The 22881-nt window shown below is 41.9% G+C and overlaps 1 protein-coding gene across 3 annotated transcripts in view; it reads left to right on the top strand.

The window, feature by feature from the left end:
- Positions 1-8862, top strand: part of RBM33 (RNA binding motif protein 33) — an 86030-nt gene extending 77168 nt beyond the window's left edge. For 2 of the 3 annotated variants that reach the window (XM_081931517.1, XM_081931515.1), the window contains exons 18-19: positions 6879-6967; positions 7570-8862. In XM_081931517.1, coding sequence (XP_081787643.1) covers positions 6879-6967; positions 7570-7618 — 138 coding nt within the window. In that variant the 3' untranslated portion in view covers positions 7619-8862. Of the gene's footprint in view, positions 1-1124; positions 1163-2251; positions 2860-6878; positions 6968-7569 lie in introns of those variants that run through there. The other variant, XM_081931516.1, reaches the window with a different exon arrangement.
- Positions 8863-22881: the final 14019 nt, after the last annotated feature.

Here is a 22881-nt window from a genome sequence, read left to right as displayed (position 1 = left end):
AAGACTTTACAATGCAGAAATTTCTGGGTCTGTGCACAGGCCCGTTGCAGGATCCTTCTCAGTCAGGGTCAGGCAATCCTGTATCAGGAGGGGTTATAGCTCAATGGTAGAACACATGCTTTCCATGAAAAGGTTGCAAGTTCAACAAACAGGGAGAGCGAAGAGGTGAATACCATTGGTCTTAAGGTTGACCAGTGAAACTCCACGCTGCACCCGTAGCAGCAAAACCGGACGCCTTCATTTGTGCCACCTGCGATAAAACATGTCTCTCCTATATTGGTCTCTACAGCCACAGCAGGCGCTGTAACTCTCCAGCTATTTGACTTTATGCCTAAAGTCTCCTCAGGCAGACGGTTGCCAACAGAATAGGGCTGACCAGCTCCATGCCCATGATGACCCCAAGCAGCTGATAGCCAAAGTTGGCTGGCCGTGCTAGTGTGTGAATGAATGTTTGAAACTGGCTTTATAGATGGAGGTTTCTGCTAAAAAGATGTACACAGATACTTAAAGCTGAAAAGAACCTTTAGGAGAGAACACTTTGAAGGGAAGTGTGCAGTTCACAGGTGGTTGAAACCTACACCAGTGACTCTTGTGGATACTCTTGTATTTTGCTATATGTACAAAATACATCTCTGTATTCTATGGAATGTTAGAAGAACAACTATTTTGGTTAGTGCTTGAAGGTTAAAATGATGCTTCTACAGTGGTGCCTCGCAAGACGAAAAGAATCCGTTCCGCGAGTCTCTTCGTCTTGCGGTTTTTTCGTCTTGCGAAGCAAGCCCCTTAGCGGATTAGTGCTATTAGCGGCTTAGTGGATCAGCTGATAAGCGGCTTAGCGGATCAGCTGTTAAACGGCTTAGTGGCTTGGGAAAAAGGGGGGGAGGGAAAAAACCTGCAGGAACTCGTAAGACATTTTCGTCTTGCGAAGCAAGCCCATAGGAAATTCGTTTTGCGAAGCACCTCCAAAACGGAAAACCCTTTCGTCTAGTGGGTTTTCAGTCTTGCGAGGCATTCGTCTTGCGGGGCACCACTGTATTACAGTAATTCCACAAGTGGAATTTGAGCAGTCTATAATAATGTAACCAAGCTATGCAGACTTAACTCCATTTTATGTGTTTTCCTAGCACCTGTATTTGGAAGCCCCAAAGCAGACGCTGGTCCAGTAAGTTATTAGCTAATAGTTGGATCAAGTTACTTAGTATAAGAACTTTATCTTCATTTCTTCATCATGCAAAACGAAGCATTTTACTCAAAACATTAATAATTTTCCTGTTTGAATTTGCCAGGCTTTTGGCCACAGGAACTCACAGCAGAGTCTCCTGGAAAAGAAAGCAATAAATGATTGTTAAAAAGAAATTGATATGGTATACTCTTCCTTTAAATCATAAGGAGACTTGAGTTCAAGTAATGAAAATAAACATTGTTTGTGCAAGTTGCACTGTTTAAAACAAAGCTCAAAACGCATAAAGAGAACACAGTCCTTTAGGAAAGAGAAAGTTTCTTCAGGCAGCAAGAGAGAGAATCTGTGCAAGGAATCAAATGTTCACTTAACAATGAATGAGCTTTAAAAAAAAAATCTGAAAGAATAATATATTTCCTATCAGAAGTGCTTAGCACTAAACACTTCAGCCTGTGACTTGGAAACCATTCTAAGTCTTGTTAGCTAATGTCATTGAGAAACTTGGCAAAGCTAATTAAAAACGCCAAATAATTAACACAATGGGCAGTATGGTGCAAGGATCATGAGTTGGAACAGGCAGGGAGCCCAAAGTGAAAATTTATTGGCAGCTCCCCTTAAAGTGTTTGGATACCATAGTTGAACAAAACAGATCCAGAGTTGAGTGGGATGGCCAGCTTACATACTTGGCTCCCCAATGCCCCCCAGCAGCCCCAAGGCTAGGACTTATCTTTTTCTCTCCTGAGACCCCAGGCACTCAAAACATGGAAGTATGTGCCACTGTACACTCAGCTTGGCTCTCTGATTTCGGGGTGGTTTTGTGCAAAGCGGTTTTGCGCAAAGTGGCCCTGGGTTGACTATGAATTAATGCAGTGCGTTGGAGGGGAGAGCCCCAGTGGCCAGATAGATTTGACCACTGCATTTGGCCTGCCCCAATCGGAGGTTCTTCACCCCTGGTTTAGTCCAAATTACCAGCTCTGTCTGCACAGAGAGTTTTATATAGAATGTTGACTTGAAAAATGGCGCAACAGCTAAATACAGCTTCTTCTTTTCTCCCTCAATTGGCTCTCACAGGAGGCTGGAGGCTAAAGCACTGGGAGGATGTCCTGCGGTAGTTGAGAGAGAGACACCTAACTTGGTTGTGAGAATCAGTTATTAGCAGCAGGGCCGAAGAAGTTTCAGGAGAGGGGAGAGCACCAGTTGACACAGGAGGAATTGCTGCATGTCGCTGACGGGGAAATGACCACTTATGGTTACTTGTCCCTCCTGTTGACTTATGTGGACCTTTAAGCATGCCATTCCCTTCAGGGAGAAGAAGGAATTCTCCACCATAAGTGACTGTTCTGTGGGAGACAAAATCCCAACTTAGATACTTGGACTAAATGCAAATGGCTCCTGTTTTTGTAAGCATGTTCTTTAACTCAGTGTACAGTGGCGAACATTGACTTTACAAAGAATTACATTCACCTAGTTATATGTTGGCAGTGGGGAAATGACCTAGCAGAATGGTGTTCCTACTGTTAAAAATGGGGCACATACCCGAAAAAAGGGGTAGGGGGATGAAAGAGTGCAGACTTGAGGAAACATCTTTTGCCCCCCACGTTCTTTTTCCGCAAGTTATTGCTGAGAATTCCCGCCCAGCTTAAGTCATGATGCCGAACCCCACAACTTTGTTTACTCGGGTTCCTGTTGTAAAAAATTAACTATTTAAATGCAGCTTAACTATTTTTTGTTACATAAAGGAACACAAGGACCAACCATCAATACATTTTATAAGGATGTTAAGAGAACCCCTCTATCAGAGCTGCTAAGCTAAAGTGGGTGTCTAAGAATAAAAAAAAAAAAGTAGGTTTCGGTTTGTTTTGTGTTCATTAAACTTTCTGTGAGGTTTCATAGCAAGCATCAGAAGCCTTATTCAGATATAAAGTTGGCCTTTGTTAAATTTATTACTTAAGAGCTTTAAAAAAATCCTAATAAGACGAAAGGCATTTTTCTTTTATCTGTGAAGACCAATGAATACTGCTGGTATTTGTGTTTAATTTTTAAATTTTTCTTATGTATATAGGTCACAGATTACATGTTCTTTTCACACTTTCAATGTTTTTGATTCCCATGAAAATGTGTGATCATTTCTTTATGAATGGGTTCATAAAGAAACTTGTATTCATTCCGGAAGTGTTCAGGTAGAAATGAGCATTGGTTATGTAAAAAACCAAAAAACCACCTTGTCTCTAAGGACCAATTTACATGCATTGGGGGAAATAAACATTTCTGTATCGTGTTAAGAGTTAAAACAAGCACTCCGTAGCCAGCATCAGGAAGAGGTGTTAGAACCCCTTGGGAGGAGCTTTAGAAGTTGATATAATTGCAGCGTGAACTGAAATAGCTTTACATGTCATTCACCTTCTGGAACATCAGTTCATCCTGTAGGAATTTTGCCCATTGGTAGAAGACATTTCAGATAATGGTGTTGCAAAATGAACAACTAATTGACTGGTTTCTTTTCACTCCATAACATCGTCACTTGCTCTCTGAACTTAGCAGAAATACATATTTTGAGAGAATGGATGTGTTTTGACATAACACTAAACTATGGTTTGTTGCCACATGAACGGTTCTCATACCATCCCTTCTCCTTCCGCAAGGCGGCTGTGAGGAGATTGGAAGCATTGCCTTCCATTTTCCAGTACCTGCAGTTTATTGTTATGTTCAGAACAGAACTGTGGTTTGTTTAACCGTGGTTTTACAAAACAATTCAACTTCCACCCTGTGCTTCAAAATCCTGGCTTGTTCAGAAAAGCTGCATTTAAAACTAATCACAGTTCCCAATTTGGTTCGTTGCAGATGAAAGAGGGGTGAGGGAAGCAGTTAATGCATGTCATGTTATATTATGGGTTATTGTTACACAGTCATTGTCCAGAACTTGTTTAAAGATAGCAGTGCAGAATCCACACATTACCAAAACAATTGCCTCCAGCTAGTTTTCTTGATATTGTACAAAAGAATACAAGCAAATTCAATTGTTTTTATTTCACTTAATATGTGTAACTGGTTGTATGCTGCACTGTTTTCCTGAATTGTTGTTTGAATACTAGAATGTCTAAAGCCATTGTTTTCATCCGTGTTTGTCTATCATTATTTAGCAATAAATGGACATGCAAGATTATTTCTCATGATATTAGAAATGTGGTGGTGGTTTTCAAATATTCAAGTGGCCAGCTGATCATTCAAACACCAAGTTGCAGTGTGCTATTTCATAAAGTAATCCTGTAAATCTACCTTTACATGTATGAGTAGAACGTCTGCAACTAGTCTTGGGGCCTAACAAATAATTGCTTACTTAATTTTGATGGGTGTAAGCCCACTTCAAAGAAAGTTAATTGAAAATGGAATTTCGTTAGCCCAGTGTTCCTCATTATTTCAGAGTAGCAAAGAGAAATTATGCTCAGTGATTAATCACACCATTTGAAGGAACAAATGTGTTTCTGTAGAGAATATTTTTCAAGTTCTGCAAGCCCTGAATTTCTTTTTAAAAATTGGGTAGTTATTTTTAAATGCAAATATTTATATAAGTTTTTTGCTGTTACTTTATGAGTCATAGTTTGCTTCTTGTAATAAACTTGTAATCAACTGAGTAGTCCTGTTAATAAATAGCTGCTTTCCAGACTGTTATTCAAGATGGGTGTTAAAGATTTCTGCCTTTTTTTTGTTTGTAGTCCAGCTTTGGCCATTGTGTATTAAAGCCTGGGTGTACACACTCTGTTTTATGTCCATAGTAAAGAAACGGTACTTGCAGTAATTGGTCTTGGGTTCAACTAGCCTGGTTCTAAACATGTTAACTAAGCAGCCATTGGTTACCTGACTTTGATGGGTTGTCAGTGTCCTCTGAGAACTTGAAATTAGCAAAGGAAAAGGTTGAAACAGTAGCATTATGCATCCTCCAAAGACATAGGACTTGCTGCTGATGCAAGCAATATTGTGTCTGCTACTTACAATACAGTCATACCTCATGTTGCATCCGCTTCAGGTTGTGTGTTATCGTCTTGCGTCCCATGGCAACCCGGAAGTACCGGAATGGGTTACTTCTAGGTTTCAGCACATGCACAGAAGTGTTAATCATGCTTCACACATATGTAGAAACACCAAATCGCACTGCGAGTTGCGGGCTTTTCAACTTACAGATGGGCCTCCGGAACGGATCCCGTCCGTAACACGAGGTACCACTGTATAGTAATAATTAGGAGAACCTGTAAGTAGCCTTCTGAAAACAGGACTATTCTTGCAAGATGGATAGCTCAGGTTTCAAAACTAGCAGAATTCTGCAGTAGCTGTCTTTCAAGTATTCCACAGAAAGATGGAGAACTGGTGTCTGGAATGGTTTGAGCAGTGGAGGATTAATTATACAGCTAATTGTTCTGTAGTATAGGGCAGAGCTTTCCAAACTTTTCATGTTGGTAACACATTTTTAGACCAGCATCATTTCGCCACATGGTAATTCAGTTTTACTAGCAAACCGAAGGTAAAACTAACTCCTTTCCAGCCCCAGGAGGAGCACGGGGAGTGTTTCTGCGACACACTTACACACTGCTACTGACACATTAAAGTGTCGTGACACACAGTTTGGAAAGCTCTGGTGTAGGGGTTCCACCAAAATTCAACCTCCACTATGGTGTATCTGTGTTTCTCCAGTTTGGGGTAATGTGAGGTTTCTTAAGCCTGTTTACTCTATTGTAAAGAAGAGGGGTTAGTATTTAGACTCAGCCTACTCTAAATACAGCCATTAACAGATTGGGATGCACTTGGATTATCTGTCCCACCACAAAAATTTCCAGCCACTTTTTGATTTGGTACCACAGAATCAGGGCTATTCTCATAACACCTGAATAAACCCACTGAGTTCAGGTTCATTGAAGAAGCCACCAACTGTCTATCTTTGGGGAGAACTGTATGTTTATTGTTTTCAAGAACAGCAGATAAAATGATACCTTTGGGCCTTGTTTGTTTTATATTCATCAATTTTACTGTTTTTTATATGATATATTTAAACAGCCTCTGCAAGTTGGGGGTGGGATAGTGTGAATCTACCCTGATTCTCTCTGAAACAGCTGTCCCCTCCCCATCCCAGAAGCTTGGGGTGGCTTTATAGAGAGACTGCATAAGTATTTCAAATGATTAGAATCCCAAGTCTGGGCAAAGCTCATAAAATGTACAATTCCTTAGACCCACATCCATAGGCTTCCAAAGTTGCCTCTTTGCAGATACCCCGTGCAACACAACAGGTCACCAAAATTCAGGACAACTTCAGGAACACCCTTTAAACTTAGCATGAGAAGCTGTTGAGTGTGTATGTGCAAGAAAACTGGGTATCTTTTTGTTGGGACTCTGGTCTTCAGTTCCAACATCAGATTTTTAGAGACTACCAGTGCCTTTGACATATCTACCCCTGCTTTATATGATCATTCCTGCCAAAGGCCTCAATCAATTGCCTATTTTTGCTGCATGTTAGGACTGCTGGGGGCAGGCCAGAGGAATGAGGGATGGGATTTCTCAATCAACCAGCAAGTGGTGAGATTCCAGCCATGATGTTCTGATTCTCTGCAGCAGCCTGATTCCACCTTGTAGAGAAGGGAAATAACTCAAAGCTCTGGTGTTCTTCTAAAAGGCAAGCAATATAAGGTGGTTTTCTTCTTGTCTTCCATAGAGTTTACAGATGCTTCCTCAACAGCGGAAGGCCATCGCAAAATTTAAAGAGCCCTCTGATGCGTTGAAATTTCAACAGAAGTTTCACAGGTAAATATTAATTCTAATTTTGCCATATCTAAAATATCCTAGATGCATTCTACTCAAACCACTATACAAGAGCCTTTTGTCTTCTTAAAAAGATGAGAATTTTTTCACTTAAGCCATTGGGAACTTCCAATAGGCTGTTGTGAGACGCAGGATACTGAATTAGGTAGGCCTTTAGTCTGATACAGTAGGGCTGTTCTAATGTTACATTTATGATCATGAACAAATATATAATCCCCTGTTTCTTCTCCTCTTTGTGGGCCTTCCACACAGCTAAACCAGTTTCCCATGATATCTGGCCTGGAAACCTATAGTGCAAGCAGCACTTAAACCACAGTTTCCCTGTTTGGATGTCACAGGAAACTTGATTAACAAGCCCTGAAGTCAGGCGCCTAAATGGGGGGCAAGGAGGGAGGACCTGGCTTGTATGTCATTCAGTAAACCATGGATTATTAGACTGACATGGTGATGTCTGAAACATGTCTTGGACTTGTGATAGAAATGTGCAGAAAGTAAGGTTCCTTAGTTTCACTTAATGGTCTAAGCTATTGTGCTCTTTGTAGAAAACGTGTTCCTTGACCATTGTCTGTTGACCTTCTTCTTAGGCATATGATAGATTTGTCCCACATCAACGTGGCACTGATAGTGGAGTGACCTGCTGAGCGCAACTGGTCTGTTCTTCTACATGTAGCTTCCTTTGAAGGAAGTCGCAAGACAGGATCTCCTCGCGATCTCCAATGCCAGCTTTGCAGTGTCCCGCTGAAACTTCAGACTACTCTGTGACACTACAGACAGCATATTTGTTGCAGTGGAAGCTAGAGTTAACAAGGATCCAGAAACGGAGAGTTTTGTATTGGCTTTCTTTTACCGCGTTGACACATGGAGCTATAGGTCTCGTGTCCTTGTGCACAAATGTGCGTACACAGGTGTTTTTTTGAGAAATGTACTATATGATCACAGTGACTCAGATTGAAAGAACACTAACTTTGAAATTTTTTATGCTTCTTCATAGCAAAGAATATTTGATAATGGTTGCTCTTATCTTCCATGTGGGGTGTTGGAATGAGATGGTGTCCATACCTATCTGGAGATTTTTTTTAGCTAAGTAGATAGAATAAAACATGGGCTGTGTAATTTGTTGGCATTTTTCCAAGAGTTCATTCTTGAAAGCTCTTATTCCCAGTGAGGTGAAGCCAACAATATGAAGTACTGTGCATGCTCTCAACCTTTTTCCCTTTCCAACATCACCTTGTAGGAATAACCTTCCTCTTTTCTTCTCCTGGCTTAACAAGTCTCTCCTTCCCAGAGTAGCAGGACTATTAGCATTCTTTTATTATATATCTTAGATTGCCTTCAAAGGCGATTGCAGGATGTCAGGGTGGGGGTGGGAACCTGTACATGTTTACATTCAATATAACACTAGTAGTATTATTCAAGGAAACAAGATTCATTCCTGGCAGGTTGTTATGAATGGTACCATTATTTTGATTAGAATCTTTCCTTCAGATTTTCTTAGTATAATAATTTTCAGCAAAGACTGCATAATGGCAGAGGCTGTTGAATTGAACAAGTTGAACTTAAAAAGACTTTTTATTCCATGGGATGCCAGGATGGTCTAAAAATTATGTGCAGACTTCAAGGAAACTGTGTTTTATGTAAGAAGTAAAGCTTTTTTCATTGTCTCCTGCTTGTTTCTTCCAAAGGAAGGGATCTTTTTGTTACCAATAGCTCCTTTGTACCCCGATGTCTTTGGGGGAGAGAGCTTCCTCTAGAAATATTTTTCAGTGCTAATATATTAGGCAACTGCCAGAATGGCGAAATTACAGATAATAATCTGTAATTAGAAAGCAACTACAAGCATTTTTTATGTATGTGTGCGTGCGTGCGTGTTGGCTAGAATAAAAGAATTACCATTTAAAAATACTATTTAAGGCTTGCATTTTATGTGAAATTATGAACTGGTTTGTTTTTTTTAAAAAACCAAACTCTATATACAGGTAGGATTTTAAAAACTGAATTCTGAATTAAGATGAAGCCGTTAAGCTATAAATATTGTCATGTCGTTTAATGGCAAAATTGCTTTCTTTCCCTTCTGGAAATACTGCAGGAGTAGCTTTATTAGGGTGATGTAGTAGTAAAAGTTTGATCATTTTAATTAGGTTTTTAATGACTAGCTAGTAAGCACCCTCCTGCTCTTTCTGAAGTGCTCCACAGAGCCATGCCGTGGGAGTGAGTTTTGTTTTCCTTTGCTGTCTTAGGCCTTTCATTTTTGCTTCTTAGTCTTAGTTCATGATGGATGGCGTAGTTTCCCTCTGCTCAAGAGCGCTTCAAAGGTTTACAGGCATCGAGCATTGTTCAGAACTGAACGGACTGTACTTACCTCCCAAGTCAGCCCTGGTCCTTGTGCAGATGCTAAACCTGCCTTTTAGGGACAATATAAAAATTATTCACAAAGCTTGGATCTTCATCCTACTGTGCAGCTACAGCTTCTCAGTAACAAATAATAGACTTGGCAAAAAACAAAAAACCAGATTGGTCAAGGTGGTGGTTGAACTGCCTGGGATGTGGGCAACTTTAATGAGCTGAGCTCTGTAGTGAGCAAGAGTTCGTTGGTTTGGCTTTGTAAATGTGCGGATTTCATTGTGCCTAAGGAGCAAGCTTGCAGTTCAGATCTGCTGGTGTCAACGGGATGTGCTTAAGGAAATTGTGAGGTTTTGTTGTTCAACTGTTTACAGGTTTCAAACCTCTCTGTCCATAGGCTGTGGTATGGCATTTAATGCGGTTTGTGCTTTTGTCTGAGTAAAGTGTAGACACGTTTGTCTGACCTCATCTGTTACAGGCTATAGTGTATGCAGTGTGTGTGTGCGTGTACACACACATCATTTCAACACAGGAACATTCCTGTTTGGTTATAGAAAGAGGGAGAAGCGTACAATTCTTTCCCCTATCAGCGCAAAACCTGTGATCTGGGTGGCAGGCACCCAGCCTCTGGGTTGAGTGTAGTAATATATCTTGATTGATTAATGCTCACTTGGAACCGGATATGTTGGCAGGATCACAGTGTGGCTTTTATTTCTTTTCTCCCTTTCCTTTTCCATTTTTTTTGAAGTGCTGTCCACAAAAGCAAAATCACAGCTAAGAACAGGAGGCCCTGTCCTTTGTACAATGTTTCCCCAGTTTAATTTTTGTAGAAGATCTGTTGCAACCATTATCTTGTTCTTTCTGTATCATGCATTTGAAATAAGATGTGAAATGCAAGAATTGCATTTAATGTATTATGTAAATAAGGGACTTTTAAACAAAATGTAAATGAAGCTCTTCCTGCACTTGCAGATTCAGCCACATCAAAGCTTATTTGGTGGGCAAGGGGGTGTTGTTGTCTTATCGAAGTTGAGTGGAAGAAGTTCCATAAATGTTCTTTTTTTGGTGTAACTCTTCAACTTTTTTTTTTATAAAGATGCTAGTAAGTCAATACATATATCCTGACCTGTGTATTATTTGTCCATAAACTTTCAGAAACCTGGAATGGATATTTAGCCAGTGAATACTATCAGTGGAATACTTTCCCCCCTCGTTTTTTTCTTTTCACTTAAATTTGCAACATTTCCTAGTATACCTCAGTTCATGTCCTTGCTAACAAAAAGGTGCAGCCAACTTACATGTGATACTGGAATAGAAATTATGGTTTTATAGCAATGACCAATACGGTAAATAAGCTAAATGGGAAATAGAGTATCTGTCATTTTTACAGGGGTTTGTGTGTTTTTAATTTGGGCAAGGGAGCTTTTTAGGTTTTGGTAACCTTAATTTATGAAATATATTTACCTGCTGGATAACAGTGTTTCTATCAAGACTGTGAAATGGAGGTTGTTTACTTCATTCTCATGATGCAGACGAGTCAAGGGAACTTGCACCTATCCTCCCTGTATCCGTATTGTGTTTTAACACTCCTTCAAACTATCAAAAGAGTTTTTGTTATAATGTTGAGCATAAAGGAGAGATACTCAACTTAAGTGAGTTTATAAATAGCGGTTTCCCCCCCCCCCCTAATGCTCGGACCTTGAACTATAGAGGCTAAACATAAAGTTTAATTAGCTAGGGAACAATATATAAAATACATGTTGCTGCAATCTACAACCCACATCACAGTAGATTTTTTGAATAGTTCTAATGTCCCACAGACCAAAAAGGAGGAGGAGGAATAACTGGCCTCTGACTTCCATTCCCTTGGTCAGGGGTGAGGAATCTTTGTTTCTCCATAAGTTGCTGGACTACAACTCCCATCATCCCTCACCATTAGCCATGCTGGCTGAGGCCAATGGGAGTTGGAGTCACACAACATCTGGCAGGCCCCAGGGTCCCAGTCCTTGCCTGTTGGTGGTATAATACCACAAAATATATGGCAAGTCTCAATCACTAATGAATAGAATTAGGGTGAGTCTATATGATCATCTATATGGAGAAATATTGGCATGAGATGACATTTCCCCTTCATTTTTTATTGGTTGTTTGTTCCTATCATGAGCCCCACATGGGGAAATCAGGAGGGAGCACATTGTTTGAAGCTGATCTTCATGGTACCATGTGTCATTACCATGGGAACATGTACCCAAAGTGGCCAGTGCCAAAGAAATGAAGAGTTAATGTCACCTTGTGGTGATACTTTTCCCGGTAAGAATTGATACTGAAAACTTGCTCTTTCTAGTTTCACCACATTTTGTCTGCAACTTATCTTATCTCAGCCTTGACAGCCAGTTTCCCAAAGATATAGCCTGACATTTTTAGGTGGCATCAGATGGCCGTCAGATTGACTTAGATCCATGGGGTACACTTTAGATACTAGCTCAGTACTAAATATTTTAGCTTAATTATTTTTTGCTACGCTTCCTTTCCAAATTCCACCATTATATTCTTCATCTGGAGAACCTTGTAACTTGCCCAAGAATCTTTTCGCTAGCATGTGGAAAGGGAATGAGATATGCTTCCTTAACCCTCGCCTTTCCTGGATAGGCTCATAGTCCCATGGATGTTATACAGGCGTCTCCCCACTTAACGCAGGGGTTATGTCCCCCGGTACTGCGTGTATATGTGAAATTGTGTATATGGTTGGGGAGGGGACATCACCTATGAAGCCTGTAAACATCCTATGAACCTCTGGAAACCCTTGGGGAAAACCCCTTTAGAAAACCAGCATCACATAGTGAAAACTCTGCCAAAGATCCGTCAAACTCTACCACAGTCGCTCCCTCCTTTCTCAAATTCCAACTCCCCATAGGCCTCAAAGATCAATGTAAAAGCTCCTGGAATAGCTAGCTGTTTTCTCCACTCTTTGTGCACCATTTTTGCAGTTTTCCCAATCTTTTGGGGCCACTTTTGTGCCTTTTTCAGTTTTAATCAGTTTAGTTTATTATTTCCCGGTGTTGTGCATATACCCAGTCGCGCATGAGTCCGACGTGCATAAGTGGGGAGACGCCCGTATTGCGCTGTTCCATTGGCCTTCCATTACACGAGCGCTTACGCAAAGCCTTTAAGTTACTGGCCTCTCATACCTCACTGATGGACAACCCTTTCTTGTGTCTTTCTTTGATCGCTTGCTTATATAACCTGTCTTACTGTCTTCTTAGCTTTATTTTGCAGCAGCAATTTTGGACAAAATGAAGATTTCCTTAAGAGACAACCAAGGGTTACAATTAGGTTTTAAGCCATAGGCTACCTCTAGACTCCTGACTTGTTGAGGGCTTACCTGTGGAATGTTGTGTTAGCATTGCTCTTTATATATCAGGATGAATTTATAATCCCAATAACTATAAAAGGATTATTGCAGTAGTATTAAATCCTAAGGATTTTACGTAAGGTTTTTTTTGATAACCTATTTAATCTTCTTTTAAAAAATGAGCTCGTTTAGCTACCTATATAAGCCTGGAGGGCTTATTTACATACCACTGATTCACATTGAATCTCATGTATACCAGCTTCTGGTATTTATACTTCTGTCTGGGGAGAATTTCTCTTGGGGTGGGGGATATTCAGCGGGTTTATTCCATGCTCACCTTTGGGAGAAGTGTCACTTTGCACATTACATGAAAGTTTTGTGTAGAAGGTCAACTTTCTAAAGAAATAACAATAATAATGAATTGCCTCTATTCCTCATTGGGTTGGATGTAGATCCGATAAAAAGAAGGCAACCTGTGAACACTTGCTGATTTTTCAGAAGGTCATTGTTAGAGGTTATTAGCACATGCTGACAAACTGGGAAGCTAAATCCATAAAACCCAATAAAATGGAGCATCTAGTAGGGTATTTTTTTTTTTTAATGAGTTAAAGTAGGAATGTTATCTGTTCATTCAGTGAGGATCACTGTTAACTCTCAAACTGTATCATATTTATCTGTTAACTCTAAAATTGTATCAGATTTATCTGATTATTTGTGCATCTTAACTCTGGTGTAGCATTTTTTCTTTCTCTGATTTCTGCGTAACTACAATTAAATACAACTTTTATTTTCAATAACCGGATTACTTTCTTTACAGGTATAGGACACTGGGGAGTTGATTCCTGCCTGCCCCCCAAGCTTTGACCAGGAAATAAATATATTTCTTTTTACAGATACAACTGATGCATTAAACACTTTTCATTCACAGCAAACCTTTGGGCTAATGCATCTTATGCTGTCTAAGCTTTTTTAAAAAAACACTATAATAGTTTAGATTTTGGTCCATGCCTGGGTTTACTTTTTATACTGTAGCACTTTTCAACTCCAATTCACAAAATGCTTTATAGTTCTTAACTCATTGACCCTCAATAATAATACCCCGACCGATAAAGTGGCCTTTGTGAGGCTATTTCCACAGAGGTAGTAGTGTTAATCTGCTCTAGAAAATAACAAAGAGGCTTGTAGCACCTTAAATATAACGTTTGGAAATATTAGACATGTGCCCAAGGCCATCCAGTTAGCTAAACCTCATAAGGGGGTGTCATCTCAAATGAAACTGATCTGTAGAAAATGTAATTTGAAAAAAGAGACATTGCACATACCTCAGTAAACCAATAAATCTTTAATAAAAATACGTTAAACTACAGAAAAATAAAAAAGGGAGGTATCATCCTTTTGGGCCATGACTTTCCACTGTCCAACACAGATTTACTACGTTCCCATATAGCTATTTAAGAAGAGAACTGCATCCCTCTTTGCTGTCATCTAATTCCACGGCTCTTCTTCCTATTTAGGAGACCCGTACAACCCAATAAGTTGAACACATTAGTTTTCCTCCTCCTGGACCATTGCAGATCTAAGAAACCTATTTAAGTTCTTGGAACACCTGTGAGAGAGCAGGGTGCGGAGTGATTTGGGAAGGTGTCAGTGTAACTCTGCTGACACACACAAAGACCCCTGTCAGTTGCTATGACCATCATATAGCCAGATCATTCAGCTCAAGACAAAGGATCTCCTACACCTCATGCTGAAGTCTTGTGGTGCCTGTTGGTTGCTCTCCTCTCCCAAATGGTATTGCTGCTTCCGACTCCTTCACTGTGAGGCCTGGGAGGATCTTGCATGGAAGTAAATGCAATGGCTAAGGCAACATGGTAGCCTTGCCCATTGCCTTGCAAGGAAAACAGGGGAGGTATTCTACACCCAGCTTGCAACATGCGGAACAAATAGAACTCCACCCCTGAGTCTTTCACCAAATTGGAGAAGTGCCAGCGGTGTTTGCTCTCCGCTTAGGGCACCGCTGGGGAACCGTTGGCCCCAGTTCTTGGACTCCAGCTCCCATCAGCCCCAGCAAACATGGACACTGGTCAGGGTTGATGGGAGCTGTAGTGCAGCAACATCTGCAGGGCCCACAGGTTCTCCACTCTGGAGGATCCCAATCTCTGGACCTTCCCCTGTCATGGAAGTGAACCTCCTTGAACCCCAAGAGTCCACTTGGCTTCAGGAACCCCAAGCGCAAGACTCTAAAGCTCCTCCAGCCATTGCTGAGCCACTATTTTGGAATCCATTTGGCCATTTCACTAACAAGGCACTTTGTATCAATATTTTAGATGGAACAGAGGTGTTTCCACATCCCTTTGAATAATAATAATAATAATAATAATAATAATAATAATAATAATATATTTATACCCCACCCATTTGGCTGGGTTTCCCCAACCACTCTGGGCGGCTCCCAATAGAATATTAAAAACACATAAAACATCAAACATTAAAAACTTCCCTAAACAGAGCTGCCTTCAGATGTCTTCTAAAATTCAAATAGTTGTTTATTTTCTTGACATCTGATGGGAGGGCGTTCCACAGGGCGGGCGCCACTACCAATATTAAAATATCATTTTAATGTTTGCAGGTGCTTTAGCTGCTTCCAAGGTGCAACTAATCTTTTTCTTTACAGGTTTGCTTCTTTTTAGGAACAATGTGCGTTGCAGAAAATGGGGGGGGATATATCATTTAACCATTCCACTTATATGCATTCCTTGCTCGTACAGGAGAGTGGTACCATTGGCAGGCCTGGGAGAACGAAGTGTTATTAACCTTTTCCTCCCCTTCTTCCTTTTTGCAGGCTCTCCTAATTCTCTCTGAATTCAGTGGTAGGAGTAGCTCTATAACCTTTCTCACGTAGCAATAGTGTTAACCTTTTGAGCCATTTATTACGATTGCTGTGGTGTGATCCTATCCTGTAACTTCGTGAAATACTGTATACAGCTTGAGCACAAGAAGCAATGCTGTTCAGACTTGTATTTCTCTGATATGGACTGTGTTTATTAGGATAAATGCAAGAGACAGCTCTGACATGATAGTGACTTCAAGGGGCGGTGTGGGGTCTGCTTCTCGCCACCTCATGTTCTCTACAGAATCAACAACCCAAGTTATTTTGCAGCTCATTTTGTTACATGTAATCTTGTGTGCATTTTTGCTTCAAAATTCCTTCTTCTTGCCTTGGAAGATTTCTCTGGAGGTTGTAAATGTGATATCAATGTAAAAATGCATGACTTCTCAGAAATGGTCAGTGTAAAAAGAGAGAGAAAAGATTGGATTCCAGATTTCAGCTGTCCTGCAGTTAAAACACATCCAAATGTAATTGAAATGTGCAAATAAAAGTCCTTTCATTGTACCTTGTTTTTGTGCACTGTGGTTTATTTGACACGCAGTAAAACTTGTTTTCTAATATGAATGCAGTTTTTCACAGTACAGTAGTACCTCGGGTTAAGAACTGAATTTGTTCTGGAGGTCTGTTCTTAACCTGAAAATGTTCTTAACCTGAGATACCACTTTAGCTAATGGGGCCTCCCGCTGCTGCTTCCGCGCCACCACCGCGCGATTTCTGTTCTCATCCTGAAGCAAAGTTCTTAACCCGAGGTACTATTTCTGGGTTAGTGGGGTCTGTAACCTGAAGCATCTGTAACCTGAGGTACCACTGTATTTCAGAAGCTCTGCTTGCCATATTTCAAGGGCTTAGGGCAGCCTGTCCTATACTGACATGTTCCCACAATAACCCTGTGAGGTAGGAAAACCCTTGACTAAATGAGGTGAATATGACTTTGCTGTTGTGAGAGAGAAATGAGGAAATATGGACATCGAGCCAAATCAACCCCTCCATCATTTTTTTAAAAAAGATATTTATTAAAGTTTTCAATATTAATACAATAAAAAAGTCAAAAAGAAAAAATAACAAAAATACAAAAACAAAAATACTTAAAAACACACAAATTTTCAATAACTTATTTTTCATTAACTTATTTCCCAGACCTCCTCATACCTCCCTTTTTTGTATTCCAATTCAAATTGTTAGTTCAGCAAATCCTTATCAATAAGTTTTAACCTGCTTCTAAACCTTTTTTCCATATTCTCTTAAAACATTACAGCTGGAAACCGCCTAATTTCTATCTGACATCATTCTAACATTCATTAATAACCCCCCCTCCATCATTTTAGCTTCACCTCTGCCACCAAGTGAATATATATTTTGTTCTGTTCCCTGGTTGCCTCCAATAAACAGCCCTTTAACTGACCCCGCCTACTCCCTGTTGCAAGTCCGCCTACTTCTTCCCTATCACAAGTGGCTTTGAAGAGAGGACATCATACTAAGAATTAAGGACAGGGTGTCTCTGAGCATATGCTCCACTCCTGATCCCGCCCCCCAGCGTTCCTTGTCTCCGAAGCCTAATTTAGGATGTGGTGGCTTTCAGTGGTAGATATCGTTAGACAACTGGGAGTCAGAAACTCCTGCAGATCTGCTGCAACCCCCCCCCCCCAGTAGATCCCGATCTACCTTTTGCTCACCCCTGCAATTGGTTTGGCAATATTCTTGGTTGTTTCACCAGTGTGCCTCCGCTAGGTGGCAGCAGAACTTGGCCATTGTAAGAAGAAAGTTTGCAAGATTTCACAGGTCCCTAAACCTTTTCGCTTGTGGCTGGCTCACACACTTCAAAGCAACTCACTCCTACAATATGTGTGAGCCATATCTGAAGTAGATATCTCTCCCAGTCTGCTTTTTTACTGCACTTGTTTTTGAGATGCATTTGTTTGTTTTATCCCCTTTGGGTTTCCTACCCTGGGCTCCTTTGTGAGGATATGAATTTAATGGTGATGATGATAGTGACATGAACACCTTAAATTGTTCATTTCCCCCCGCTAGCTAATTGATGAGCCAAAGTAAGATACTTCTCTCTCCACGTTTACCACGACCACGTCCCCACCAGGCATTTAAAGCACTACGATACCACTTTCACTAGGCATAGCTTCCCCCAAAGAACCTTGTGAGTTGTAGTTTAAGGGTGCTGAGACCTGTGGAGTGATCCTCATTCCCCTCACAAAGCTACAGAGCTCTGGAAACCGTTATACTCCTCTGGGAACCGTACATCAGTGAAGGGAGTGGGGATCTGGCAGCTCTCAGCACCCTGAACAAACTACAGCTGTGAGTTGGTACCCAACAAGACAGTGGCTGGGCCTGAATCTACTGTGAGCCCAAGAGAGGCCATGTTGTACCTGTGCAGAAAGCAGAACCAGTGCCATGCAGTTAGAAACAGACTTGTTTCTCCATTGTGTGGATGACCTTCAGAGGAAGCAAAGTGCCGCCCGCCCCTGATGTTGGATCACCCCCGAGAACCCCACAGGTGAGTGCAGTGCTTATCTCATGATAAAAAATCCCTACCTACACGCAGCAAATGATGGGTAGTTTTGCTAGGGATGGAGTACTCATGTTTCTCCTGCCGCTACATTTATTATTATTATTATTATTATTATTATTATTATTATTATTATTATTAACAACAACAACTCTGGATGGCTTCCACCAAATATTAAAAACAATACAGCATCAGACATTAAAAACTTCCATAAACTTCAGTTGTCTTTTAAAAGTAAAATACAGTGGTACCTCTGGATGTGAACGGAATCCGTTCCAGAGCTCCATTCGCATCCTGAAGCGAACGCAACCTCTGTCTGCGCGTCTGTTTAACCTGAAGCTACTTCAACCCGAGGTATGACTGTAGTTGTTTATTGCCTTGACATCTGCTGGAAGGGTGTTCCACAAGGCAGGTGCCACTATCAAGAAGACCCTCTGCCTGGTTCCCTGCAACCTTACTTCTCGCAGCGAGGGAACCACCAGAAGGCCCTCGGAGCTGGACACAGGGCCAACCTTTCTGTGTTAGTGAGAGAAAACCCACACTCCAGCCAGTTCTTTGTAGCTATAGCTCTCCTTAATTCTTCTCACAGTCCTTCATAAGCCCTTTCCTAAAGCAGCCACCTTTTACGTTAGAGAAACAGACACCTAGTAAACTGTGAAATATTATTTCCTTTCTCTTTCCTGTTTGCACCCCCCCATTCTCCTGGGCCTTGCCCATGTGTCCCATTTAATCAACGACATCTCGGACGAGAAATCAGTTCCTCTCTGGGAGAGGGGCTGTGGCTGCATCATGTCTCATCAGCCAAACCCTCAATCACTCTGTTTGGGTCAGCGGGTGGTCGGGGACCCTCCTTTTCATTTAAGATCCGTTTTTAGAGTGTCCATCATTTTTCTGCTGCTGGCTCCCTCCCTCCCTCTCCTTCCCCCACCCCCCAACCCTGCACACATGGGGCCCCGGCCTCTCCTCCCCACTTCCGCCTGCGTTTCTACGATTTTTATTTCTTCGAGTTCGTGACTAAAGTGGTCACAAGCACCTGAAAATTACTGCAGCTAAAAGGCCGTTATGGTTGCAAATGAGGCTGAATGATTACATACTTGCCAGCTGCTTAAGGTGAACTGATTGGACCTAATTGTCGAGAAATAATTACCTCCTCTTGAAAAAAAAATTATTATTATTTTTTTTAAAAGGCAAAATTGGCTCTCATGCTGAATGCAACTGATGAAAGGGCTTCAGAAAGGGATGGAGGCCTGGAGAGGACACTCAGGCCAAGAGCGGTTTGGGGTGTCTACATTATGCTAGCTTCTCCCCTATGACTTAAGCTGGCACCTATGAGCTCCCTGGCACATGAGGAGCTGGGTGTCATGCTGCTAAGCCAAGTCATTGGTCTTTCCACCCTTCCTGGGATATCCAATTAGTTAAACATCCCCCCCCCCGCAGCCCTCCCCTGATTCTCCAGTTGGTGCCTGGAATGATGCCAAAATCCACCCCTTCTTCCTGATTAGAAATGGGGTGAGATCTCTTAGATGGGAGGGTGGATTTGCATAATTTGCAGCAGGAAATATTTCGTGCTCTCGAGCAGCCATGGCTTTAATCAGCAAAAGGCCCCCCTTTGCCCCAGCTGCAGTAAAGGCGTTCAAGGGACACATGCAAAGGACAGAGAAAGGGGAGGTGACATTTGCAAGCAGCCACCCCATGGCAGCTTCCCAGCACCCTTCCAGACTTGGGTTCTGCTTTGTTTTGTTGTATAGGTGTATTCTGCAACATGTCATTGATGCATTAGGGCATGGGTAGGCAAACTAAGGCCCGGGAGCCGGATCCAGCCCAATTGCCTTCTCAATCTGGCTCATGTAAAAACACCAGGCAGGCCCCACAAATAACCCAGAGATGCATTTTAAATAAATGGACACATTCTACTCATGTAAAAGCACGCTGTACAAGGTGTACTCTGACCTGTGGTTCTCCCCAAATTGTTGGACACCCCCCCCACTGTTAGGAGCTTGTCCTACACTCGAGTAGGATCCTGGCAGAGACACATGCCCGACTGACATGTTCTCTCCCTCCTGGTCAATCATTCGGGAGCTTCAAAAGCTTTCTTCAGCCCGAACATCACAGCAACCAATGTCAACAGGCACTGCCACCCTTAGGGATCTGCAGAGTCTGCGCAGTTTGTGTGACAGACCTCAGCAACTCAGCATTTGGGCTAATCTATTTTATTTACATATAAACACACGGAGCACTGCAACATGGCTCCCTCTCTCTCTAGCATCAGACAGCAAAGAGAAAAAAGAACAAAGGACAATAGTCCCACTTCACGGAACACAGTAACACAAACAAAATTCCCATCATCCCTGACCACTGGCCCTGTTAGCTAGGGATCATGGGAGTTGTAGGCCAGAAACATCTGGAGGGCCGAGTTTAAGGAAACTTGGCTTAGAGAGTCCAACTCCCAGTGCCAATCCCTATCATGCAAATGAAACCCAGTATGGTTTGTGAGGCCTCTGTTGGAAGATTCCATTCCACCTTTTGTTTCAGACATGGGATTGTTGTGTGTCACATGTGTGTTCCAGCACAGTTTGCTGTCGTAAGCGGAACTTCCGCTGTATTGCTTTGGCTTTTGACTCTCTCTCCGAGAAGACGGCAAGGAGAGACGACATGTTTCTTTGTCTTGATTTATGATTAATAAATCTGTAGTTCTTAGTATGTATCCACAAGCCTCAGCCTCTTCTGTTGTGTAGTTCACATTGCTGCATATAGTGTGTTCAAGTCTGGGAGGCCTGAGTCACTGATTTATGTCGGAGCCAGAGGTCGATGGATCTTCGCAGCGGCACGGTTGAGAAGGAGACGATCCAGCCGGGGGCTAGCCAGCTGGCCTTTCGAGCCCTGGATGCCGACAACTCTTGGCTTCAGGATCCTCTGACAGGAACGAAGACACAAGTCTTCCAGGCCCCCACTGACCATTGTTGGAACCTATTTTGGCTGCCATTTTGGAACCTGTTGGGTGATTTCACTAATAAGGCACATGAGAGTTTAAATCCAACAACATTTATAAGGTCACAGGTTGGGGGAAGGTGGTTTTAGAGAAATGGCAGAGGTGTTTTTGCTTTGGATTTGCCTGCATACTGTCACTGCACGGTGTTCAGATTTTGCCAGGTCTGGAAGTGTTTCGAAACCCCACACAAACCATCCTTGGTCAGAGAAGACAGAAGGAAACAGGACATCATTGTGGGAAACGGTGCCTCTGTCCTCTCTATCACAAACTATTATCTGTCGGCTATTACCAGGACATATGAAAAAGTGTTTAAAAATGTAGTATAAACACCGACAACTGGGAAACACTGGCCTGCGAGCACTCCAGTTGGAGAACAGCCTTTACCAAAGGTGTCATGGACTTTGAAGACGCTCAAACTCAGGACGCAAGGGAGAAACATGCTAAGAGGAAGGCATGCTTGGCAAATCCACACCGTGATCAACTCCCGCCTGGGAACCAATGTCCCCACTGTGGAAGGACGTGTGGGTCCAGAATTGGTCTCCACAGTCACTTATGGACTCATTGTTAAAACCGTGTTTATGGAAGACAATCTTACTCGGCTACGAGTGATCGCCAAAGAAGAAGAAGAAGGACTGTCCCCACACAAGACACAATCCCATTCCTCAAATACAAGCTTGTGATATGCAGGTATGCTCTCCTCTTGCATTTAAAATCAGTACAAGCAATTACTGTAGCTCTAATGGAGGTCCCATCAGGGACTGACTTTTTAAATATCTGCTTTCACTAATACTGCATGGATGAATTGTGCTGTTCAGTGGAGTTCCTGTAGAGACACCAATCTGCCACTAGAGGGCACATCTATTCCACTTAAAAAATGGACTCCCAAAGTGAGTTTTCATAAAACATGCACACTTTGTGGCTGCAGCATCAACAGAGGTCCTTCTCCCTATCCATCCTGCTGAAAAGTTGAAACTTGAAAGCTCCCTCACTAGTTTGCTGTCTTTAATAATGAATTTTGTTTTGTTTTAGTAAATGTGATATCTGATCATTTCAATTTCCCATTTTTCGAGTCTTAAATGTGCATTATCCATATTTCTACAACAGCTGTTTATAAAAACACACTCAAGAAAATACATTAGTGTTTTAGTGTGAATTTCTATTAGCAGATACTTTTGTTCGTAGAATTGCCAAATATGCCCATTTTGGCAAAACAATTTCCCAGAAATAATGTATTATTTTCACTAATTTCATTGCTGTGCATATTTGAACCAAGTTTGTACACATTACTTGGCCTGGCAAAATTCAGAGAAGTGCATGTTTTGAGGGATGGATGTTGTTTAGGTCTTGGCATAGTTTTTGGAAGTGTGAAATCAAATGCAGCAAAGAGAATCAAACATATCCCCTGTTCTAGACAGCCAATGATGTTGGAGCGTATCTGTCAGAGCTGCCTCTAGGTTCCAGCTCACAGAGGACCAACGCTAGTCAGTAATAATGTACAAAAGTCTTTATTGAAGTTCAGTTTCCATTTCCAAGCCGCAGCGTGCAGCTCTACGTCTTAGAACCTAGATCGGCGAAGCTCCGTCTGAGTCTCCACCCCCTGTACACCAGTTTAAGACTCTAGCCTTACTCCACCTCTTCCGTTGCTCTTTCCTCCTCTGGGTCCTTCTGCCCCCCGGGGTCTTCTCCTTTCTGGACTCTTCTGACGCTGACCCCCCTGACTCTTGTCCCTCCTTTCGGCGGGCTTTAGGACCTGGCTCCCTATCCGGGCTACCTGCTGTGCCGCTTGCCTGTACATTTGAACTTGGCG

This window comes from Podarcis melisellensis (genome assembly GCF_964234715.1).
Source record: "Podarcis melisellensis genome assembly, chromosome: 12".
In the NCBI taxonomy this organism is placed as follows: domain Eukaryota; kingdom Metazoa; phylum Chordata; class Lepidosauria; order Squamata; family Lacertidae; genus Podarcis; species Podarcis melisellensis.
The sequence above is the reverse complement of the archived record's forward strand: the minus strand, read 5'-3'. Positions and strand labels throughout refer to the sequence as shown.